Source organism: Centruroides vittatus, unplaced genomic scaffold (assembly GCF_030686945.1).
Source record: "Centruroides vittatus isolate TY-2023 unplaced genomic scaffold, ASM3068694v2 contig_377, whole genome shotgun sequence".
In the NCBI taxonomy this organism is placed as follows: domain Eukaryota; kingdom Metazoa; phylum Arthropoda; class Arachnida; order Scorpiones; family Buthidae; genus Centruroides; species Centruroides vittatus.
Window position 1 is genome coordinate 176,160 of NW_027122198.1, and position 23,478 is coordinate 199,637.

At 32.5% G+C, this 23,478-nt stretch overlaps 1 protein-coding gene across 1 annotated transcript in view; it reads left to right on the forward strand.

Annotated features, from left to right (window-relative positions):
- The first annotated feature begins 7,183 nt into the window (after positions 1-7,183).
- Positions 7,184-23,478, forward strand: part of LOC136975622 (neprilysin-1-like) — a 31,239-nt gene continuing 14,944 nt past the window's right edge. The window contains exons 1-7 of the mRNA XM_067270689.1: positions 7,184-7,390; positions 7,916-8,292; positions 8,406-8,447; positions 8,625-8,786; positions 8,853-8,936; positions 15,684-15,889; positions 17,971-18,150. Of these exons, the coding sequence (XP_067126790.1) occupies positions 7,944-8,292; positions 8,406-8,447; positions 8,625-8,786; positions 8,853-8,936; positions 15,684-15,889; positions 17,971-18,150 (1,023 nt within the window). The 5' untranslated portion in view covers positions 7,184-7,390; positions 7,916-7,943. The remainder of the gene's footprint in view (positions 7,391-7,915; positions 8,293-8,405; positions 8,448-8,624; positions 8,787-8,852; positions 8,937-15,683; positions 15,890-17,970; positions 18,151-23,478) is intronic.

A 23,478-nucleotide genomic window follows, 5' to 3' on the forward strand; every position in this document is an offset into this window, starting at 1 on the left:
TATCTAAAAATATTAAATTTACTTGATAAAATCACATCAGCCATGTATCGTGCTTGACTGACATTACTAAAGTGCTGACTTTACGTAAAGGAATAAAAGGATTATGTGGTACAGAACAACCTGCAATCCCTTTACGCACGGTTTATGTCTTCTCGTCTTCCAGCTTCATCCTAGACACCACTAAAGCTGCATAATTATTTTCTTATTATATAAGTGAATAAACGCCTTTCTATCAGCTGTTTTTTAAAAAGATCTCATTTATCATCGATGATAAGGACCATACAGTAGCTTGAACACATGTAACACACGCATCATAGATTAATTGGTTATTAAGTGTTTTCAATTACAATTAGATGTTACAATTACAGGACAGAACAGTCATTGAAAAAAGTAACACGTTTCAAAAAGAATTACTGCTGAACATTCGGATCAACATCTTCTTAATCGCTTCTTTATCTGATCGGTGACACTCCAGTTACAGTGAACTTCACAATTACTTATGAAAAGCTATTTTCGAAAAATTTTTCAGAAAGATAATTTATGTAGAAGTTTTTTTCTTTTATCTTTTCAAACAATAAGAGAGCCTTTATCACGTCCATTGGTAGGCAGACTTTCGATGGACGGTCGAGTGTTGACAGACGGGATCCCACGTAACCTGAGTCAACTAAACCATAAAAATTTCCGAGATGAACAACATTCCAATGAGAATCTCAATTTATGTACAGTAAATTGGTGCCTTTACTACTCGATCGTCCGACTGCCTAGAAACGTGTATTAATGATAATATGATCAATTTGTTCATTAAAATGTTAAACCTTTGCAAACTTGTTTTTCAAGAAATGCAGTTGTGGATACGAATTGGTAAGCTGTTCAAAATTAATAATTTTGAATATGAAAAATATGAAATTCTTAACTGATTTTTAGAAACCCTTAACTGATTATAGAAATTTATCAATATCAAATTTATATATTATTTATTACTACATTATTTTATGAATAAATGAAGCAAATTCGGACTATTATTAGTTAAGATTAGTATTAAAAAAAACCATGTTAGTGCTAGGAAATGCAGCAGCTAGATACAAAAAGAATTACTAGTTTTACGGAATATTACAGTAATTTTAATACATTAACATAATCTTAATTTACTTGGATGGATAATCTCATAATCCTATTCATTAATTGTTTTATAGTCATTGAAAAGTAATAAAATTACATTCGAGTATGCAAAAATGATTTTTTTACGTAAAAAGATCATTACAGTAAGGGCTAGGGATGTTGTGATTCTATGAAATAAATCGATTCCAGAATCAAAACAAGTGTCTCATCAAAGGACTCGATTCCAAGATGAAAAGGAAACGATCGATTTTATTTTATTTTTTATTTTATTTTATTTATTTTGTCAAAGAAAATTAAAAATTGCATAAACGTAAATTTAATAAATCTTACTGTAATAATTGAAAAATTACAAATGGAAATAATGAAACAGAAATTGTAATAAAGTTAAGACGAATTCTCGCACTATCACAGAGAAAAAGCTTCTCAAATCTCTTTTCTAATAACCTATTTCTTTTTATAAAACACTACTTGCTTTTCAAAATAGTATTTCCGCTGATACAGAGATTGCCATCCATTAAGGCCACACATTTTTCTGCTTCTTATGCAATCCTGGAAAGATTTTCCTCGCCCCAAACCAGAAGCGAAGACAATTCTGCCAATAGATTGATCAAGTTTACACTCAGTTCATCAGTAGCTGCTTTTTTTTATGTTTGTCGTGAGCTAGTTTCGTGGAAGCTTCAAAAGTCGAAAGTACCATCTCCTTTTAAACCTGTATCCTCATCTGAGTCACTAAAGGACGTGTCAGTCTACGTGGTCCTTCTTAGTCTTCAGACGGCTTTGTCACAAGTTGTTGGGTCATAGAAATGTAAATGTTTGAATTTATGATCCCAGGATGATGGAATCAACAGAGAAACAAAGTTCATTATGAAATCCTTTACTTATATTATTGAAAAAAATATCATTTTTCAGATGTTGTCTGCTTTAAAGACATGACGTTACCTTGTTCACATAATAATTTGTCATCGGAATAATTTTAGAAATGGTCATTTGATTTACCACTTAGTTCTCTGACCATACACTCTAGGGGTTTTAAAGGGTCAATCATTTATTTAATTATTTATATAACCTGCGAGTTTAATATTCCAAGCGCTTTAGTATCATTCAACACGATTTGACATAATAGTTTCTCCGTTTTGACAATTCTGATAAATAAATATCGCGGAGCTTGACGTATATGGTACGAATACTCGCATCAAAGGCATCGATTCTAATAAGCAATTGGTATAAAAGAATCTATTCAAAAATACCTGGCGTCGAAAGGAAAAAATTGATTTCAGAGTAAAATCGGTAGAATCGCAACAACGCTAGTAATTGTACTTGATCTTTGTATACACGGGTGAAATTAAATACAAAAACAATTCAATATAAACAAATATTTTCAGTTATAAAGTTTTCTACATGTAGCTATTTAATATTATACATTATTTCATACATCACCTCATAACATATCGTGTGATGTAAAATGCAAACAAAGCATGCTATTGGTATATTAAAAGGTATTTATATACAATTTATATGGATAGATTTTAATTGAATATACAATAATAAAAACAATACGCAATAATCACTATTAATATAACTATACAATGGAAATTATACATCAGTCCAGAACTAGCATATAGTCGCCACACTACCTAACTGAGACATTAACAGGCTACGTAACGTTCATCAACTAATAAATCTGAGACGTTACAAAATTTAACACATAACGTTTATAATTTATATTTATACGTAATGTGTTCGGTTTAACATAAATAAAACCAATTTAAAGTTTAATGCTGTGATATAACATATAGGCTATGTGTATATAACGTCACTGTTTTCGATTACATACGTGTACCGGTACATCGCTACACAAATGTAGCGCTGTAACAGTAAAGATAAGGTAATAATATATTAGTAGCGTTCGAAAGTTATAAGAAACGTATGTACTATCACTGTAATATCGTGACAGTAAACTAATTGGGGAATTAACTTAAATCAATGAACCACTCGAATAGATGAAATTTTTATTAGTTTTTAAAATTACGGTCATATAAATTTATGGGCATTCTAATGCTCTGTAAATTGTAAAGAAACTTTTTTTTAGCGGTTATGAAGGCATTGCATCTAAAATAGATAAAGTACAGTACATTAATGACAGAAAAAATTTCCCAATATTGTGATACGTCTAAGAAACTAAAATACAGTAAACCCTCGATTTAACGAATTAATTGGAGAAAGGATTCCCACTATTGCCAAAAATCCGTTAAATCGTATGTATTTAAAATAAATACATATTAGTAAGGAATTTACAATATACGGAATGTATTAAAATATTTTTATAACGAATAAGTACAAATAAAATATGATTATAATATACAGTCAAACCTGTTTTTATGCGCTCTTTTTATGTGCGATTTTTATTTGTGCGATTTTTTTAATGCGAATTTTTAATTTGTGCGGTATAGTTGGCGACTAGTCTCGTGCGATTCGTCATGTCTCACGTTGACTTATTATAGCTAAATAAACTTATTATAGCATAAATGCATTTATTATAGTAATATTATTGCATGAATATGCGAAAAATGAAATAATTTACTTTTTAAGTCAACAAAACACCACCTGGACAAAAATATGTAAAACAGACGATAGACCAGACGATGCAGTCAAGTGCTGACATCTGTTGTCAATAAATTCTATTTCGTACGGTTTTGAGTTATTTTCTATGTGAGACTTTTTTTATGCGGTCCCTGTTGACCGCATAAAAAAATTATTTTTTTAATTGTGTTGCGAAAACTATTATTTACAGCCATTCGTGAAGTTTCGTGAGATTTTTTTTAATGCGTTTTTTTTAATGCGGTCCCTATCCCCCGCATAAAAACAGGTTTGACTGTATATTGAATAATTTATAACTCATTACTTCATTGACTTATTGATCCAACCTCTATGGTGTTCTGTTGGAGAATAAGGAAAAGGTTCTACAGTTATTGCCTTTACGGATAACAAAATATGACTATTAAATCGAGAGCTTCTGTACAAAATGTTTCCAAATTAAACAATCCATTCTCTATACTTCTTTTTGTATTTGTCTCATTAAGTGACTCGCGTTTTAATTAATTCCGAAAAATCTTTCGGACCTTCGTAACGAATAGGGAATTACGTCTTAAATGAACAAAGTAAATGTTTCTAAAATAGCAAATAAATGGAAAAACAATATTTAAGACTTAAATTTTTAAATTGCGATAAATAATTTACAAAATATACATCGATTATAGTGTGATTGAGGTAAAACCTGGTCACCTAATATTTGACGATCAATATGAAAACGAGTTTAATTAATTAAACTGTCCGAGCATTCTGTCTGCAATTTCTATAATACATACCACTTTCATTTTGAATTTGGTAAATCTGACCGAGAATGCTTAGTTTCTAAGTGTATAGAAAATATGTGAAAGTACTTCGGTCAGGTTTTCTCCGGTATGTCTTAAACTTACACCTGACCAGAATACAGATACTTGGCTAATTAGCGGCTCGGTTAATTAGCAGAAAAAGGAATTAACTGATCTGTTTAGAAACTAGAACAACAACTAATCACTTAAAAGCATTTTATATTCGAGAAAACAAGAGCATTGTTTATTCATTATTTCTTTTTTACAATTAATTGCATTTAATCGTTTACAAAATAAATTGGTAAAATATTAGCATTAATATTCTGGATTAACTGATTCCAATAATTGTTTTTTGAACAAAACAAAATTGTAACTGACAATGAAATCAGGAATTTACTTGTTCCACAAGATTTTTCTTTTTAAATTAACTTATTACAAAAGTTCTTCAACACGAAATTTCCTTGGAATCTGCCTGTCTTTTCGGATGCAACTTTTGTAATTCCATACTGCTAAGCCGGATTAGATTTTCCCGAAAGTGAGTGTCCAAGTCAATCCGAATCCACCCAACCAAACACTCAATTCTCATAAATCTTTACAGAATTTAAATGAATTTAATTAAATGATGATTACTCTGGTTCCCGAAGCACTGAGTAACCCAAATTACATAATGACATAATCCTTACGTCATTATGTAAATAGTTTTGCCAAACTTAGGGGAAAATGTTTGCACGTAATTTACAGGCTCCGTTAAATGAAGAGCTGTTAGCAGGGCAGAAGGAATGTAATAGAAAGTGCTGACAACGTATTAATTTTAGCAGCATGCAATTTTACCACCATTATAAAAAACATGTTAACCCTAAAGTATCCTTGTTTATACGATGACCGAGTTTTATTTCGATCACCTTACTTAAATTTTGTACCAGATTCTTTCTCAACACTTAAAATTTAATTTAAAATGAATTAATTAGCCTAATAAATAGGATTGTAATAAATTGGAGGGCTTATCACATCAGGAACTGACTGGAATAAATAGACTAGATTTTAGTAAAAATAGCCGTTAATCACCTCAATCAGATTTAAGCGGAAATGCATTTCGGGTACAAAGATCCCTCATCAGCCCACATACATACATATATATACATACAGCATAACACCAATATCCATTAATACAATTCATAACACAAGTAGTTAACGAAGATTAAAAGATTTTTCAGATATATACAGTGCACTGTTTACGTAATATAGTTAAATCATTACAATATACCGAAAAAAATCAAAAAAAAAAAAAAACCACAAAGAATTATCGAGCATATAAATTTTTTTACTAAAATCTAGTCTATTTATTCCAGTCATTCCCTGATGTGATAAGCCCTCCAATTTACTACATCCCTATTTATTAGGCTAATTAATTCATTCTAAATTAAAGTCGTGGACTAGAAGCGTTATTTAATATTATAATTAACATTTAATTTGGTACAGTTCTATTGAGATTCAATTTTAAAAACTTACTTAAATGTATAAAAATTAAATTCCAAAATAAAGTTTTATTTTAAAGTCATTTATTCAAACAATGTATAGTAATAATGACGTTAATATTCATAACTGATTTAAATTGAAGAATCAATTTTTCTCCTTGTCATCTATTGTTATAATTAGACATTTGGTCCCCCCAGAATTTTGAAAAATGTTAAATATTGATGTTACTGAATATTAAATATGACAATATATTTAATACTTTTGTATCAAAATTGTTCTTTCCATACTAGAAATTTTCAGATTTATTAGATTTTTATTTTGATTTCTATCATTCCAAAAAATGTTTAGCCTAGGCCAAAACACGTTATTTTTTTGAGATTATATTGACCGTTCAAAATTAAAAATACTTTTTAGTCTCAAATTAATTTCATATTTCTTTCTGTAAAATTAACCATCGATAAATCTTTTACAATATTTTTCTTCGAAAGAGAATATAGCTAATGCTAGGAGAAACAGTAAAGAGAACCAAATATTCGTAATAGTAAAAAAAGTTCTAAACTTTTAATTATTAAAAATAAGTTTTTAGTAACTAAAATAGATTATTATTTTAAATTAAAATTATTATTTTTTTATACGAACATAAAAATTCTTTTTCAAACACCATTCACGTAGAAAAAATCAAGGTAACGACATCCGTTAACCTTAAACAATTCTCGTATTTTAACAATTTACTTAATTAATCATTGCAATTAAAAATTACGTTTTCCACATTTCAAATTTGTAAATGTTACTTATAACACGAGAAGTTGCGTGAAATTTAATATACTTTCTATTTTGAATATTTAACTACGGTAATATTACAATCGAGAGAGAATGCAATTTAATAGTTATCGTAGAAAAATAGTTCCTATATTAAAATTTAGTGAACAACTCGAGCGACGATATTTTTGGATGTTTACGGCGAAACGGACTCGAGAAAACAATTACAAGAAGGAAATTGCCAAACTATATAGAAACAAAACTAACAAGCTCTACTCTTTTATGAAATAGTAAGAAGTCTAAAGACGAGAAATTACCTCGGGTAACGAGGAAAGACGCGAGAGGTTATTTTGTAGAATAAAAGCAATCAACAAGTGCATCAAGGGGGAGGGGAGAAGCAAACCCACGACAAAAAGCGCAATTTCGTTCCGACGCGTACCCATCGCTTCCGTCGACGCCCCGGTCAAAATATCGATCGCGCGAACAGATGGCGCTCCGGAATGTCTGTCCCGAGCGAGATCGGACGCGTTATGTCGTCGACGAGACCGAAATTCGCTCCGGCTCCGAAAGGATGCGGCACTCTTCTGGCCCGGTCACGTCCACACCGACGTCGACTCGTCTGAATCTTCGTGCTTCGCAACCTTCCCGCCGACCCCCGCCTACGGGTGAGCCATTTCTCTTCCTTCTTCTTCCTTCCTCGCCTGTTGATGCGGCCGCAACCTCTCCGAAATCGCTTCTTTCCTCCGCACCCGGCGACAATTATAAATATCGATCTCTCGCCTCTCCGTCCTCCGCTCGTGTCATCGCTTCGCTCTCTTCGCTCCGGCCGCGTACGCCTTATTTTCTGCCCAAATCTACCTGTTGACCCTTCCGTCGGCCATCGGTCCCCTCGAACGCTGCCGTATCGATTAGTGTGGCCGGTGCACGCGACCAACGGCAATCGCCATTCGCGCTCGCACGCGACGCAATCCGCTCGCCGCTCCGAGTGACGAAAATTGATTATCGCCCCGATTCGAATTTTCGCCCGGCTTTCTCGCCTCCGACGAAATATTTATCGGAAAATCTGCGAAATTCGTATATCGATTTTTTGGGAACTTGTCGAATTGTCGGCCGGTTTGCGTGGCGCGCGACCGTCTCGTCGGATGGAAGAGATCGGACGATGGATTAACTGTGACGTGCTTTCGTGGCAGGTGTTAATTAAAGGTGCGAAGAGGAAGAATGACTCTGCAGACGGGGAAGTGCTGCGCCGGCGAACCGTTGGCCGGTTATCTGAACGAATACGACCCCGTGATCAACGGTGCGCCCGCGGTCAACCAGCAGCGCGACATTCTAAGTGACAACTTCTCCCCCGGCAGAAAGGACTGCGTCAACGTCAGAGAGAACCCTCTGAACAGACTCGACTCGGACAAAGCTCTGCAAGTGAAAATGGGTAACATAAGGGTACAGATCAAAGACCCCGTAGTCTTGAATCAAAGGACTCATTTAGAACGTTATCTCATTTTTACCGTTGTTGTGTTGTTGGCTCTGTGTATCGTTTTTATATACCTAACGTTCTCCAGATCTCAAGGTAATATTTTTCTATATTATTTTGGTAATTGCTCCTTCAGTTTCGGATCTCGTAATATCTCCCTTTATCTTCTTCACTAAATAATCAAACAATCGTTTTTTTACAAATTTCAGGAAAACTGTCAGTATGCTTATCACCAGAATGTGTCAAAACGGGTAAGATTGATTACTCATCTATTAAATTCACAAGACACTCAGAACGATTTTCCAAACTTCATATTTAATTCAATAAAAAAGTTTTAAAAATCGAATAAATAACATCCATGATAATATATTATAAAAATAAAATCGTTAAAATTCTGTAAAGATTAACTAGATTCCAATCTTTCTTAGCATCATCTCTCTTAAATGCCATGGATCAGACGGCAGATCCATGCACGGATTTTTTTCAATACGCCTGCGGAACTTGGAACAAGCGCCACGTTATCCCAGAAGACAAAAGCAGCATCAGCACTTTCGAAGTGATGGCCGACGATCTACAAGTCGTGCTAAAAGGTAAATATTCGCCGGTGTAAATATTCCACAGACTTCAGCCTTCGTTATTCTGCCCGTTTATTCCAGATCTCTTGGAAGAACCCACCAACGCTTTCGATAACAGCGCTACCATCAAGGCCAAAACTTTTTATCGTTCTTGCATGGACAAACGTAAGTTTATCCCAAGTATAGACTATCAACATCGAATTTCCTAACCGATAGAAATCACGATATCAAAAATAATATTGCTGAACTTCATTAAACTTTTAATATTAATTTTCATTTCCATCGGATCTTTATTAAAGAAATCTTTAATAATTTAATTAGAAAAATAAATATTTTCAATTGAATAATATTCTTTCATTTCTTTTCGTTTATATCTTTGTCTGATTTAAAATGAAACTTAATCGTATTAAAGAGTCCGTGAGGAAATTAAATGAAAGAATTTTTTATAACGAATTAATTTTGATTTTTAATTATTCAAAGACGACGATATTCTTTCGAAATTTAATCATAGATATACGTTATATAAAATTATTATGAAAACGTTTCCAATATTTTATACATTTAATAAGAAATATTTTTAAATATTGTAGCCTATTAACAATTAAAAAATTATAGTTAATTACACTATTGTGTACTGTACAGTAGATGTCACTTTACGATTAATATTAAACTAGACAGACGTATAAAATGCTGTATTTAAGTGTTGTATTTTTTCTCTATGGTATTTTAAAATAAAAACTGTTCTCAAAAATCCATCAACAAATCGCTTAACTTTTCCGGCAACGTTTAAAACTGTGTGTGGCGCCATCTGTTATGATATTTTATTGAATAAACTTCTTATAATTTTAATTATTATAAAATGTCAAAAAGCTTAATTTTGAGGGTAATGACGAGTTTTATTATTATTATTTTTTTTTTTTTTTAAATTGTAAACGATAACGAGTAAAACAGTCGTTAAGTGCGATCCTACTCGAGATACGACAAAGGATCCCCTCTATCTCCCCACCTCTTCGACCTTTAACCCCCAAAGTTGAATAGCATCAATTTTCCTAAAACACAAACCTCAATGCAAAATTTCAAACATTTTTGATAAAATGTATGGGAGTTATGAAACTTTAAAAATGAAACCTTAAAGAACTCTTGGTGATTAATAAAAATCCAATCCGACGACAAACGGGGGGGGGCACGTGCCCAAGTACGGGCGCCCCTGTCCCCCCACATACTCATAACATTCATACATACAAAAAAAAACTCAATTTTTTTTTAATTTCTCGACGTTTCAATGTCCCCGAGTCCAAAAATGTAAACATCTTAGGGGTCAGTTTTTGACCGATCACCATACTTTCAGTGTTATATATAACAGAGCCGGGAAAGTAAAATTAGAATTTTAATTTGTCAAGGAACCTATCGAAATTGAAGTCAGATTTACGATGACTGCTTAAGCTCTCCAGAAACCAAATACTCCAGAACTCCAGAAACCAAATACGTCATAAAAATCGGGGTACATTTCTTTATAATAACTAATTTGTATCGTTTATTTTTAGCTTTCTGTCTCCTGTTATATGAAAGAAAATCAAATTCGGGTTTCTCCGGATGTTAGGAAGCGAAACTATTACGTCTTAGGTTTTCGTTTTCTTACAAAAACAATATTAACGAAAGAACTTAATTACAAATTTACTGTGAAAAAAAATTTATAATAATGCAATTAATCAACATATCGATTTTTCATAATATTCGACCTTCGAGTTTTATTTACGTGCTAGACAATGTCTTTATTTACGATATTATTAATTTGCAAATTCAAACTTTTTGCACTTCACAATATAACAATTGATATTATTGTTAATCGTGGATAATTATGGATAAATGTGATCGATGGGTGTACGAAGAGTGCGAAATAAACAGCGTTTGTTTTATTTTGTTAAATAATTATATTTAATAAAATAAAACAAAGCTGTTCATTTGGAAATAGGATTTTCGTGCTCTTCATGCACCATCGATCACATTTGCATCGATAATGCAAACAGCAATATAAGGTGCTATCATTTGTAGCGAGATAAAAGATACTCATTTTCGATGTCTTTTTTAGCCTTTTGGAGCCAATAAATATTTTTCGTTTGTACTGGCTTTTATCGTATTTGGTATCTGCGTCACTTTCGCCAATCCTTTCAGACGTTCTAACAATCTATCTATTCAGTTTAGGAACATTTTAAAAATCTTTTTATTGCTATTTTTCACATAAAATACTATCGCAAACTCAGTCGGTCGAATCTTTTACGTCCTTATAATATTTCAGAAACATCTGTCGCGCTGTTTTGAAAAGTACTCGTCGTAAAATAGTTTTTTTTTTCCTTTCTATTCGTGGATATTAAAATGAATCTACGTTCAAATCGATGTCTTCTTTATTTTTGAATCTTACCTTACCGAGTAATGGCAATTAAAGTGTCTCTGTTCAACGTTGTCCGGAGAGATATTTAGCAATCCTAATGCAATCAAATCAGGTAAAGCAACATTTTGGGACGTGCGGAAGACATTTCTGTAAAAATATTAGTACCGAAACTCACCATTATGGCACTTTTGGCGCCGCAAGCGACAATAAATGCAGTTTCCTTTGCATAAGCGTACGCATTACACCCGAGTTATTGGTGTAGAAGTGGCCACGACTGTTGGATGTCATCTTTATCAGTTACGACACCCTTCACCTTGTAAGAACGTGCAGTTTTGTTAGGCAGTTTTATGAAAACGATGGCGATGCAGCGGCTGCGCTTCGAGAATTTCGACGTCGTAAGATTTTATACGCCAAAGACCACCGACTCCGCAAGCTCTCTTCGGAGAATGATGGTTTGATTTGAAAAACCTGGATATCTGGAAGTCCAAACCGGTCGAGTGTCCAAATCTATTACTTCACAAGTAGCCTAGTTGGAAGATGTTACCGCGGCTGTTGTCGAATGTTACTGCAGCATGTAATGTTATACGCTCCAGTAGTGCACGTGCAGTAGTGTCACAGAAGTTGAGCGTATTCTATAGCAAAGTGTGGAAACTACCGAGAAAGTTGATGCGTCGTTTTCCCTATAAGATCGGCCACAATTGCTTACTTGAAAATCCGACCTACCTTTGTATCGACCTTTCTTGCCATAATAGATGTAGACGTGTCTTGACCGTGGAAAATTCCGTGAAGCACGAAATACATTTTCGTCTCGGTGAAACAGCGAACACCCATAACTGTTGTATTAAAACCATACGAAAACTAAGTTTTTACAGCATGTTCAACTGTATTCACCTAAAGTCTGGTGTGGATTTGCAGTCATATTTATCCTTGGACTCTGCTTCGGAGGAACTAGTCCTAACGGGCCTGTGAATTCTCTGTGACGGTCCAGAGATACCGAGAGATACTTGACACTTGTGTTGCATCCTAACTGCCACAGCGAGAATGCATTCATTCAACTGGAAGTTGTATACATCCACATACCGGACGCTAGACGGCCGAGCGGTTAAGGCGTCCACCTACAATTCTTGGAGACTCGAGACCGAATCCGAGTAGGTCGAAGAAACCCCAGGAATTATCGGGGGATATCTGTTTCGAATATGTTGGGCCCCGTCCCTCGCCTCCTGGCCGCCAGATTGTCGACCCGGTCAAACCCACGATGGACTTTGTACAAAAAGCTCTTTTTAGAACCTACAGGAAGAATGGAAAAAATACATCAGACGCTGAGTAAAACAGTTTCTGCGAAATTTCGTCGATAACAAAATGATTAATCATGCGTTTCCTGATGCCTGGCCACCTGGTTTTCAGAATCTTAATTAATCTGTGTGATTATTGATCGCGGGGACATATAAAATGTCGCTTATCAAAGACACTTTGAAAAATGTCACATTGCATGTGAGAAGCATCTCAGGTGATCAATTGCGTCCGGCCATTCGGCTCATTGTTCAACAATTTTAGTTTTTATACCTTCAGGATGGGGAGCACGTGGACCAGTATCCTCTACATTGCTAAAGCGTCTCTATAGCATGTATAGTGTCTCGTAATGTACAAATAAAATGATTGTTGCTAGCAACGCCAAAAGTGACATAGTCAGTTTTAGTACTTTTTTTTTTTATAGAAATGTCTTCGCACGTCCTGAAATGACACCATATCAGATTTTGTTACATTTGGACCGTTAAATATCACGCTACACAGCGTTGAATATGAGTACTTCAATTACTATCACCCGGTATCATTTTTATATCATTATTTAAATTATTATTATAATTTATTATTCATATTCGTTATTTATTATTTTGTCCTTTTATTTTACGAACTAGAGTAATGCCAAATGATAAGAGATGATTACTCACCGTATAATAAGTGTCCCATTAAAAATACAACAAAAAGCGTAAAGTTAAAAACAACAACAAACAAAAATAAAAATTATCAGTAAAATAGTTACATAAAAACACAGTGGAATCATAAAATACAGAAATAATAAATATGGAAATGAGAAAAAGACTAAAAAGGATTTAGTTTTTGCTTTCAGCTACTTTAAAAAGAACCATAACCATTCGAACGATGTACACGTAGTCAGTAGCAGCAGTAGATCGGAGGAAGAAACCAACCGGTTAAAATCTCCATATGAATAGCAAAATAGAGGAAAACGACGAACGATGTACACAAAATGAATGTAATACGCAATGAATAAATGCAATGCACACTAACACGACAAACGTACTAAACAATACAAATTTCTTTATATAAATAAAAATTTTTTCACCTAATTTTTTAAATCGGAAACTACTGATGATAACAAAATTAATATTCAAAATTAGACAGACAATTGATACAACAACATACTATATTTCCTTGTATCAAATCGAATTTAGGGACTTCCGATCGATAACCGCGCAAAAACATTAAATATTCTTAGTTAGAAACAAATCATTTGATTACTGATTGTCGCAGAAACATAAAAACTCGAACTCGATAAGACGAAAAGAACTATTCTGTGTGTCTCAATATTTTCTTATCTCATTTAAGTAAGGAAACTTGGATTTCTTCTTGCATTCGAAACCGAATACCTTTGCATCAGCTCAACAGTTTCCGAATGGTAAAATCACTGAATACTGATATTTGTTGCGGATTCGCGCCTGACCAATGGCCGGCGTAGAGTTTTCCGAGCTTTCTTCGCATGTCTAAATCTAAATAGAAGCCACCTTCATTTCCCGTAAGAATTCTTCTCCAAAGGCACTGCCTTTGGGATATCGCCCATGTGTTGCGTTGCCATATTCCATCAAACAAACGTTTGCACGATCTCAATATTTATCGTTGTAAGTTTGACGTTATAAAATTAGTAGTATTATTATTTTTTAAAAATTTCCAATTCTCCGTGGCTACTGGGGTTTCTGCACTTATATAATAAATTAATAAAATTTGCACACTGTAATCCTTTTAAATGATATACGTATACGTTAACAAGTTCTCTGCAAAGTTTTTCTATCTAAACTATAAAAGAGAACACTGTAATAAACAGTTAATTTGTAATTTTGAATTACCTTTATTAATTACGTTATAATAATTTACGATTATATTATTATAAATTTTCATAAAATTTTACATACGTATTTTTTGTCGATATTTATATTTTCATTTTATTTGTAATTATTTATCTTATTTGTCATTATTCGTTGTTCCGTTGGCATTGATTATCTTATTACTGACTTCTTGGTCTTTTATTCGTTGATTTTTTTTTTTTTTTTTTTGTAAATCAAATGTAAATGTTAATAACGAGTAAAATCGTCATTAAGGCCGACCCTACTGGAGATTCATACGACCCCCTTTATCTCTCCACCTCCTCGATCTTTAAGCACTAAAATTTCATAGAAACAATCCCCTAACAAACGAACCTCCCGGCAAAGTTTCAGAAATTTTCGACAAAAAACACGAGAGTTATTAAGCTTCAAACAGGGTAAACAAAATCGTGCTCCCCACACATACAAACATCCATCCATACAGAAAAAATCCCGATTTTTTGTGAATTTCTCCACGTTTAAAGATCCTTTGAGTCTAAAAATGTAAAAATCTTAGAGGGTCATTTTTTGACGGATCGCCATATTTTCCCTCTGTTGCACATAACATCCAGGAAAATAAAAATGTTTATAAATTAAATTTATACGAACAATTACTAATTCTCACAGAAATAACTTAGAAAGATGCAGTTTTTATAATTTCAACTTAATAGTTTGCTTTAAACATTTTATATCGATTGTAAAATTTCATATTTTTCTGGGAGAATATTCATTCTAATCGTAAATAATTGACTAATTAAGTCGATTATTAGTAACTAATGATAACGTGATTAGAATATTATATTTATGAATTAATTGTCATAAAGTGAGATAATTAGCTTTCTGATAGAAAACTATTTTACTTTCGATTGATGTTACATCATTATGATCCATTTAAGAATGTAATGGCCTCGAGGAATCTCTTACTGCCTTGATCAGGGTGGATAACCTATGGCACGCGTGTCCAAAGTGGCACGTAAAGAGAAATCATCTGGCACGTAACGTATCATAAGATTTCGATTTATCATCTGTCTTTTTCAATCATCCTATTGGTTTATCACCCGATATTTCTTTTTTCACTCAGCTCTTTACATTTATTCTAATTGAAGCATATTTGTTTAATTTCTTTAAATATCGTTATTCGAAGTGTAAAACTTTAGCACTAATACATCGTACACATCTTTAAAGCTAATATGCTTGCTATATGGCTCAAAAAGGTTCACCGTCCCTGGCCTAAATGAATCCAAATTTTTATGGTTTTATTGATAGTTAAAATCAAGATATCTGAAATCGTTACGAGCCCATCCCTTCATATAAATGACTCGCACAAATACGACGATTGTTAAACCGAAGTTTTTGGTTTGTTTACAGGTCACATAGATGCCATAGGGGATGAACCCTTGAGAGACGTCATAGACCGATTGGGAGGATGGCCGGTGACCAACAGCAATTGGTCTGAAGGCTTGTGGACCGTCGAAAGGCTACTGGGCCATTTGCGAGGTGATTACAATCAGGGGATCATTGTAGAGCAGTGGGTAGGACCCGATGATAAAAACTCGTCCGTTAATATTATTCAGGTAACTTTACTTTGAATTTAGTACTGTAGCCAGAGTTGCCAGATACTTTTCAAGAAAATAAGTGAGAATGCTGTTTAAAAGTAGCAAGATAGAGATTAAAATAGCTTAAAATCAAGTAATAAACAAGTACTGTACATACAGCGGATGCCATTTTGTTCCAGCATCACTTTAATGTGAAGTACAGAGGCTAATAGTTGACGTTCCAGTCTGCGCGTCAGATGTAATTATTTGATGAACTAGTCAAATACAGCATTAAACTAAATAAAATGAACGTAGACTTTACATTAATGTATATATTAAACTATGTTTAAAATTTTATTGAATAAAATCGATTGCTTTTTAGTACGTAAAAGTTAACATTGCAAAGTTTAGAAATAAAAGTCTTAATCGTAAATTTTGGTAGCGCTAGGTCTTTAAATTAGCCCAATCTGGCAACTCAACGTAAGAGTGTAGACCCAAAATATAAGCTGTTTATATACATATATACATATATATATATATATATATATATATATAACCTTTCACTTTCCTCTTCTCGATAATATTCAAAACTAATTTTTAATTTTCTTTTAAAAACACATTTTATTTGATTTTTAAATAAAATTTAAGAATCAATTCGATATTTATTCTTTATAAGATGTTTATTTAGTGCGTTCTTTTACACATCGGTAGCAATTGGCAAAAATAAAAACGTCCTCATATTTTGACCAATATATAAAAAGATAGTTTACGTAGCATACTGAAAATACCTCATTACAAATAAAATGGAACGAAATTATTTTGTAAAATACAGTATTAGTTACTTCCTCGAAATGTTAAGGGTCAGAAAGATGCATAAATGTAATACGTATCGGCTATTCATTCGTTACGACGTTAAATTAAATGCAAATAAAAACCATTTCTATCCAGAATGATGTTATAGAAGTGCAAATAAATAAAAACACCTTGGTGTACAAATTTTACTTCACTCTCTCTTACAGCGAAACAATGAAAATATTTTCAAATCTATAAATAATAAGAATTTTAGATTCCTATTTTTTTAATTTAAAGTTAACCTAAGAACGGTGGCGGACCCAAGGAGAGGAACACATGGGGCCTCCTATTGGCATAAAAAGAAAGATATTAAAATTTATTTGTTTGAACTTTAAACATTTTTCAAACACAACATTTTGAAGTTCGAATAATTAAATAGCAAATATGGTTTCTTAAGCCACACGCAATGTAATCATCGTATACACGTTAATGAGTTAAACGGTACATATTAATTACTCAAAAATTTTAAATTATTGAATTAGTCCCTCTTTAAGTGCTTCCGAATCCACTACTGACTAAGAACAAATATACAAGATATTTTTGAAAAGTCTCGACAAAATTTAATGGTGTGTTTTATGGCTAATAAATATGAAAAAAAAAATTCATATAAACACATATAGACATTGGGCTTTATATGGCACATATGTTCCATATAAAGCCCAAAAATGCCTCCTTTCTAAATTATAGCAATTCTAAAATTAGTTGTAATTAAAACCTTTTGCGTAACACAAATTAATATTAAGCTATGGTTTTGACGTCTATGTTTGTAAATGACATTTTACGTGTTCCGTACCGTTTCCGTACCATACGACGAACCGTTGTTCGTCGTATTAAAGAAATAGCGGATATTCATTTTACGCATGGCCGAACTAACGGCGATACACATGAAATTCAACGACTGTACAGAGAGTTGCTGTAACCTGGAAAGAAAGCATTGTCGACCTATTTTTATATGGAAATGTTTTCATTTTTATGATCCTTAGAATACGCTGTTAAAGTTTGGCGAAAAACCTTTCGAAAACACTCTGTATATACTATTTAATATTAGAATGATTTAAACCTATTTTTTTCCACTAACCAAATAGCTTACAGATTTCCTTCTTAATATTTATAAACCAAAGGATGGATTTTATATTATTAAATTAAACATTAAAGTTCATATTTTAAGATTTACATATTCTAAATCAGGGTTATTCAAACTATAAAACAGAAATTGCTAAATATTATTACTGCTCAAAAGAAATAATGGTTTTTCGTTCTTTCTTTAGTTGTACGAAACTTCTTTCGGATTGCCGAGCAGAGATTATTTTCTGAACGAGAACAGCGAAAGGGAAAGGAAAGCCTACCTACGTCTGATGATCGAAATAGCCGTTTTACTAGGAGCAGAAAGAGAATACGCCGAACAAGAGATGCAGGACGTTCTCGATCTGGAGATAAAACTGGCAAATGCAAGTACAAATGTCAATTGCTTATTGAAGGGACGTCGCGTTTGTCTGTCGCTTCTTATCGATTTGGCAGAAGCTTTAGAAGTATATTGTCTACACGCTCGAAAAAGACATCTGATAACGTTCGTGTAATGTGATTACATGACAATTCCATTATTGTTGTCAAATTTTCCTTCGAAGTAGTCAACTTTTAGGAATGTGCATTTTTGTTTTTTAATTGTGATGTCTTTAAATTTACCGAAATTCAAATAAAGCAAAGAAATTTTGCATGAAATATCCAATTAATCGATTTTTCTTCAAACTACTAGTTGTACAGATTATTTTTCTTACTTGGTGTTATCCGATAAATTTCAGTCGCCTTCTTCGGGTGTGTAGACACTACCAGATTACCGTGCACCATTATTTACCTGAACGAAACACTTTCATAATTTCACGTTGCATTATTACAGACAAATATTCAAAAATTTTGTTATATAAAAAGGTTTTCGTGTGAAAAAGATAGAGCATCAATTTCTAAAAAACAAATTATTTAAAGATACAAAGTTAATGTAAAATGCGGTCGAACGGCCTGGAATGAAAACCTGGTGAGCCATCCCAGAAATTTTGCGTATATGATCCGTTCCGGATATGTCGGGCCCAGTTCCTCACTATTCGGACTCCCCCATTGTGACACTTGGCCGAGCACAGGAAAAAATTCTCTTTGCGCCCACGTGGCAGAAAGCGACGAAATGAAAACACAGATGCACGGAGTCGGCAAAATCAACGACACATTCAACCAATCGTCTTTGTCGATTTTCAAGGTCAAAAGAGAAGATTGATAGAACTAGTCTTTGACGCCGATTTTCCTCTTAGCGCTTAATTTTACCGCCGGTCATCATCTGCCTTTAATCGATGCCGAACAGAGCGATTTGGTTTCCTTGAACTAGTACCTTCCCGATTTTTCTAAACTTTTTCCCTCGTGGCATATTCGGTTTACCGTATTTCTTTATCCTCCTTTTACATACTTGAAGTTACATTAATTTATTTTCTATACTTCATTCATAAAATTTTAGTACTCAGATTTTGGCCCAGGGTTACAGTTCCGGCTTTTTTACTCTCTCTTCGTGTCTGCTTTTAATTATACATTTTCATCCGTGGTAGCTCAATCGATACCTATTATTCGCTCGATCAAAATTGTTATTCAAGGAAAAAGGTCTAAATTTGAAGAATAATATTTTAAGTACATAATAACGCTACTACTTTGTTATCTTCATATTAAGAATATATCATTTAATTAATAATTAATTTCAATTCGATTTCTTGTTATTTCAAGTAAGTCTCGAAATGACTATCAAGTAAATATTATTTAATTTTATAGCAAGAAAAATATATATTCAAAACTTTTGTAAACTCTTTTATGTATCATTTTTAAGATATTCATTTTGTGAATATCTTAAATTTCATTTTAATATATTCCGAAATAAATATTTATAGCTTTCATTCCAGAGCAAATAAAAATTTGTCCATTAGTTTTCGATGAAAACAATTTTTAAATTTCGATCAAAACATATAAAATATATTTGTCTTGTCAATGTAGTTTACATTTTACGTCAATTTGACGTCATGTTATACTTTCTCACTACAAAAGATTAACAGAATGACGTCAAACTGGTGTAAAAATGTTCAATATTCGGACAAAACGAATGAATCTGTAATTAGAGCCTTACGGTTTAGGGCATATAATATGAATGTTTTCTTACAAATTATTATTTTTGACGAGAAAAAGTATGTTATACGGATAAAACGTATAAATCGCAATAGGCCTATATAATCTTTAGTTACCAAGTTTGTACCAAAGGAGATATCTTTTATCAAAACTTTTTATGTTATTTGGAACTGAATTTATTAAAAGCTACGAATAAACTGTTAAAGAAAACTATCTTCAGTGTTTTTATAACACTAATATTTTTAAATGACTGTTATTTGGGAGTTTCAATAAATAGTTTTTACTTTACCAACTCTGTTATATATTACAAAGGGAGAGGATGGAGATCCATCAAAAATTTACCCTCCCCCCAAGAATTTTACATTTTTGGACTCAGGGAACCTTGAAACGTCGAGAAATTCACAAAAAATCTGAGGGTTTTCTGTATGTGTGGATATTAGTGTGTGGAGACACGATTTTTTTCCCTGTTTGAAGCTCAACTCCTGTGCTTTTTGTCCAAAACTCTAAAATTTTGCAGGAAAATTGTGTATTAGGGGAATCGATACTATTAAATTTTCGTGGTTATAGGTCGAAGGGGTAGGGAAATAAAAGGGGTCGTGTGTCGTATTTCGAGTTGGATAGGACATAATGACGATTTTACTGGCTATCAGCATTTTCATTTCTTTATAAAACCCATCCTTGCCCTCAAAATTAATCTTTTTGCCATTTTATAATAATTAAAAAATATGAAGTTTTTAATATAAAATATCATAACGGATGGCGCTGCATACACAGTTTTAGATGTTACCGGGAAAGTTAAGCAACTCGTTGCTGGAAATTTTTTTACTTTTTCCAACCTGTAAACACTAAGACAGCCTTTCAGTCATAACCATCATGTGTTTAGCCAGGCCCATAATGGGAGGCCAAGTGGCGAAAGACAGGTCCTATATATCCGGACAGATCACACCCCGTGATATGTCCGGATCGCTGAAATTTTTTGACTGTCGAGATTCTTTGATAAGTACCGTACAGCAAATCCTCGCTTTACGTCGTTTCGTTATAACATTGTTTAGAAAAGATGCGAGTACCGTATTTACTCGCATATAGGACGAAGTGTGACTTTAGAGATCAAAATAAAGAAAATTAGATTTATTAATTAATACAATTTTAATTTTATATCAGATGCACGAAAATGCACACATTGTTTTCGCAAAAATTACTGGTATTTTAAACTTTAAGGAAAAATTTTGTAAAATCGACAGCATAATTTGTTCGTGTAAAGCTGGACAATCCGGAACCTTCTTTGTCTATTCTTACCAGTCGAATCTACTCTCCGTCGATTACACTTATGAGTTTCTCCGAATTCTGATTTCCGAATAATCATCTGTTTTCACCCGGGGATAAATTTAAACTTATATCGGGCTCCCGTGTGATTTTGGAATTCAGTTCAAAAGCTTTGCTTTTTCTATTGCTATTTATCTTTAGTCTTGACAATACACAAGAACGATTCAAACGACCCAGATAAAATACTTTTGTTTTTAAACACCATAGGGTGAGCATCCGGTAAAAATGAGAATACATGGTTCACGAAAATTATTGCAAAAACGCAAAGAATCCTTCGCTCTCGCGTTTAGGACGACCTAGGTTTTTGTATCAGTGAAAAATAAATAAAAACCTCGTCTTATATACGAGTGAATACGGTATATTTGTAATCATTTACAACTATTTTTTTGAAATTGATTCTATGATGTTAAAAATAAATGCTGGAAGTTGTAAACACGACCCGATAAGAATAATATTAATCAAATTCTTGAAATCTGGTTAATATAATTTGCATTCATTATATTTTCACCTTTTTTTTTTCAAATAACCTATCTATCTATGTCCACATTAATAATGCGTAAGACATCGTTAATGTCAATGTAAACAAAAGTGTTCTGTTTGAATTTGCCATTATAAATTTATACAGCATCTTCTATAGTTCGTTGGATCGCCAATTGTATATTTTTGAACCGTGTGGTGGTAGGAAATGCTTCTTATAATTTTCACTTTGCAAGCATGAGTAATAAAAAATTTATTACTCGTCTTTACCCATCACCAATAATAAGGATTAAGTCTCCCTCTCCATACCATCCACCACCACTACGACTGCCGTCCTTCAGATTCTCAAAATTGAGTAAAATATTATATTAATTCTTTTCATTAATCTTTCTTAAATAGAAAGTAGATTCCACATTTATTTCAATCTTTCATATTACAGGAGTTTTCAGTCTTTATTTAGAAGTTTGGTGATGTTGCCGTAGAAACTTAACTCTTAATTTAAATTTAATTTGTATACTAGTACTTTTTATATATTAACAGGACTTATTATACTGGAAAATATGGATGCAGATATTTAGTCTTACAGATCAAAAATAATGTTTTTTATTTAGTTCACCTGAACACACACACTTTAAACTTGCGTTTCGGACTTGTTCGTCCCTCCTCAGCAGGCCTTTAAACGACACTTTCTACAATTAACAATAAAAAAAACATTTCTTTGGTACAATTATAACTAAAATTAGTTAAAACACACAACTTCTGTAAAGTTCTTAAAAAATTCTTACAACTTCTGTAAGTTGTAAGAATTTTTAATTTATTGTCGGGAAATGTTTGTGTTTTTTAACTAATTTTAGTTATAATTGTACCAAAGAAATGTTTTTTTTATTGTTAATTGTAGAAAGTGTCGTTTAAAGGCCTGCTGAGGAGGGACGAACAAGTCCGAACCGCAAGTTTAAAGTGTATGTGTTCAGGTGAACTAAATAAAAAACATTATTTTTGATCTGTAAGACTAAATATCTGCATCCATATTTTCTAGTATAATAAGTCCTGTTAATATATAAAAAGTACTAGTATACAAATTAAATTTAACTTAAGATAAAAAGGACACAAAGGCGTAATAATTAAACTTAACTCTTGTTTATATTATTTAACCTACGGTAAAATTGGTTTCGTTATACGCCGTTTTGCTTAACGTCGATTAAGTAAGGACTTGTTGTACTGTATATATAGTACGACGAGTCCTCACTTAACGATTTTAACACAAGTCCTTTCAAATTGTTTTAAATAATGTCTAAAACTGGTATATTTAAGAGAATTTTTTTTTCTCTGGACATAACAAAAAATTATCAAAATAGATAAGATTATCTGAGCTTGCAAAATTTACAACTATAACGTCAGGAAATAAAGAAACCGTAACACGAAAACAATGCTGAGAACTAAAAATTGTTTCTTTGCAAATAATCCTCTTCAATCAATTCGTGTTAAATTCTGTAATAACTTTTATTTATGCATTTCTTTTAAACTATAAATATATTCTAAATTTCTCATAAATAATGCACTTTTTTATATTTAATATAATTTGATGTTTTGTCAATATTTTAACTTTTTTTTAAAATTTTCTATTTTGTAATGTTGAAGAATTTTTTCTCCGTCCAATCAAAGTTTCTGCTGTGATTGCGCTTGTTTGAAATAGTTGTCGAAAGAGAAATTTTTGGAATTTCTCTCTTTACGTATCGATTACAAATGCAACGTAACCAAAACGGAATAGTGAAACGTTTATTAACGATAATTTCTCTTAAATTAAACAGAAAGTGCAGAATTTCGGA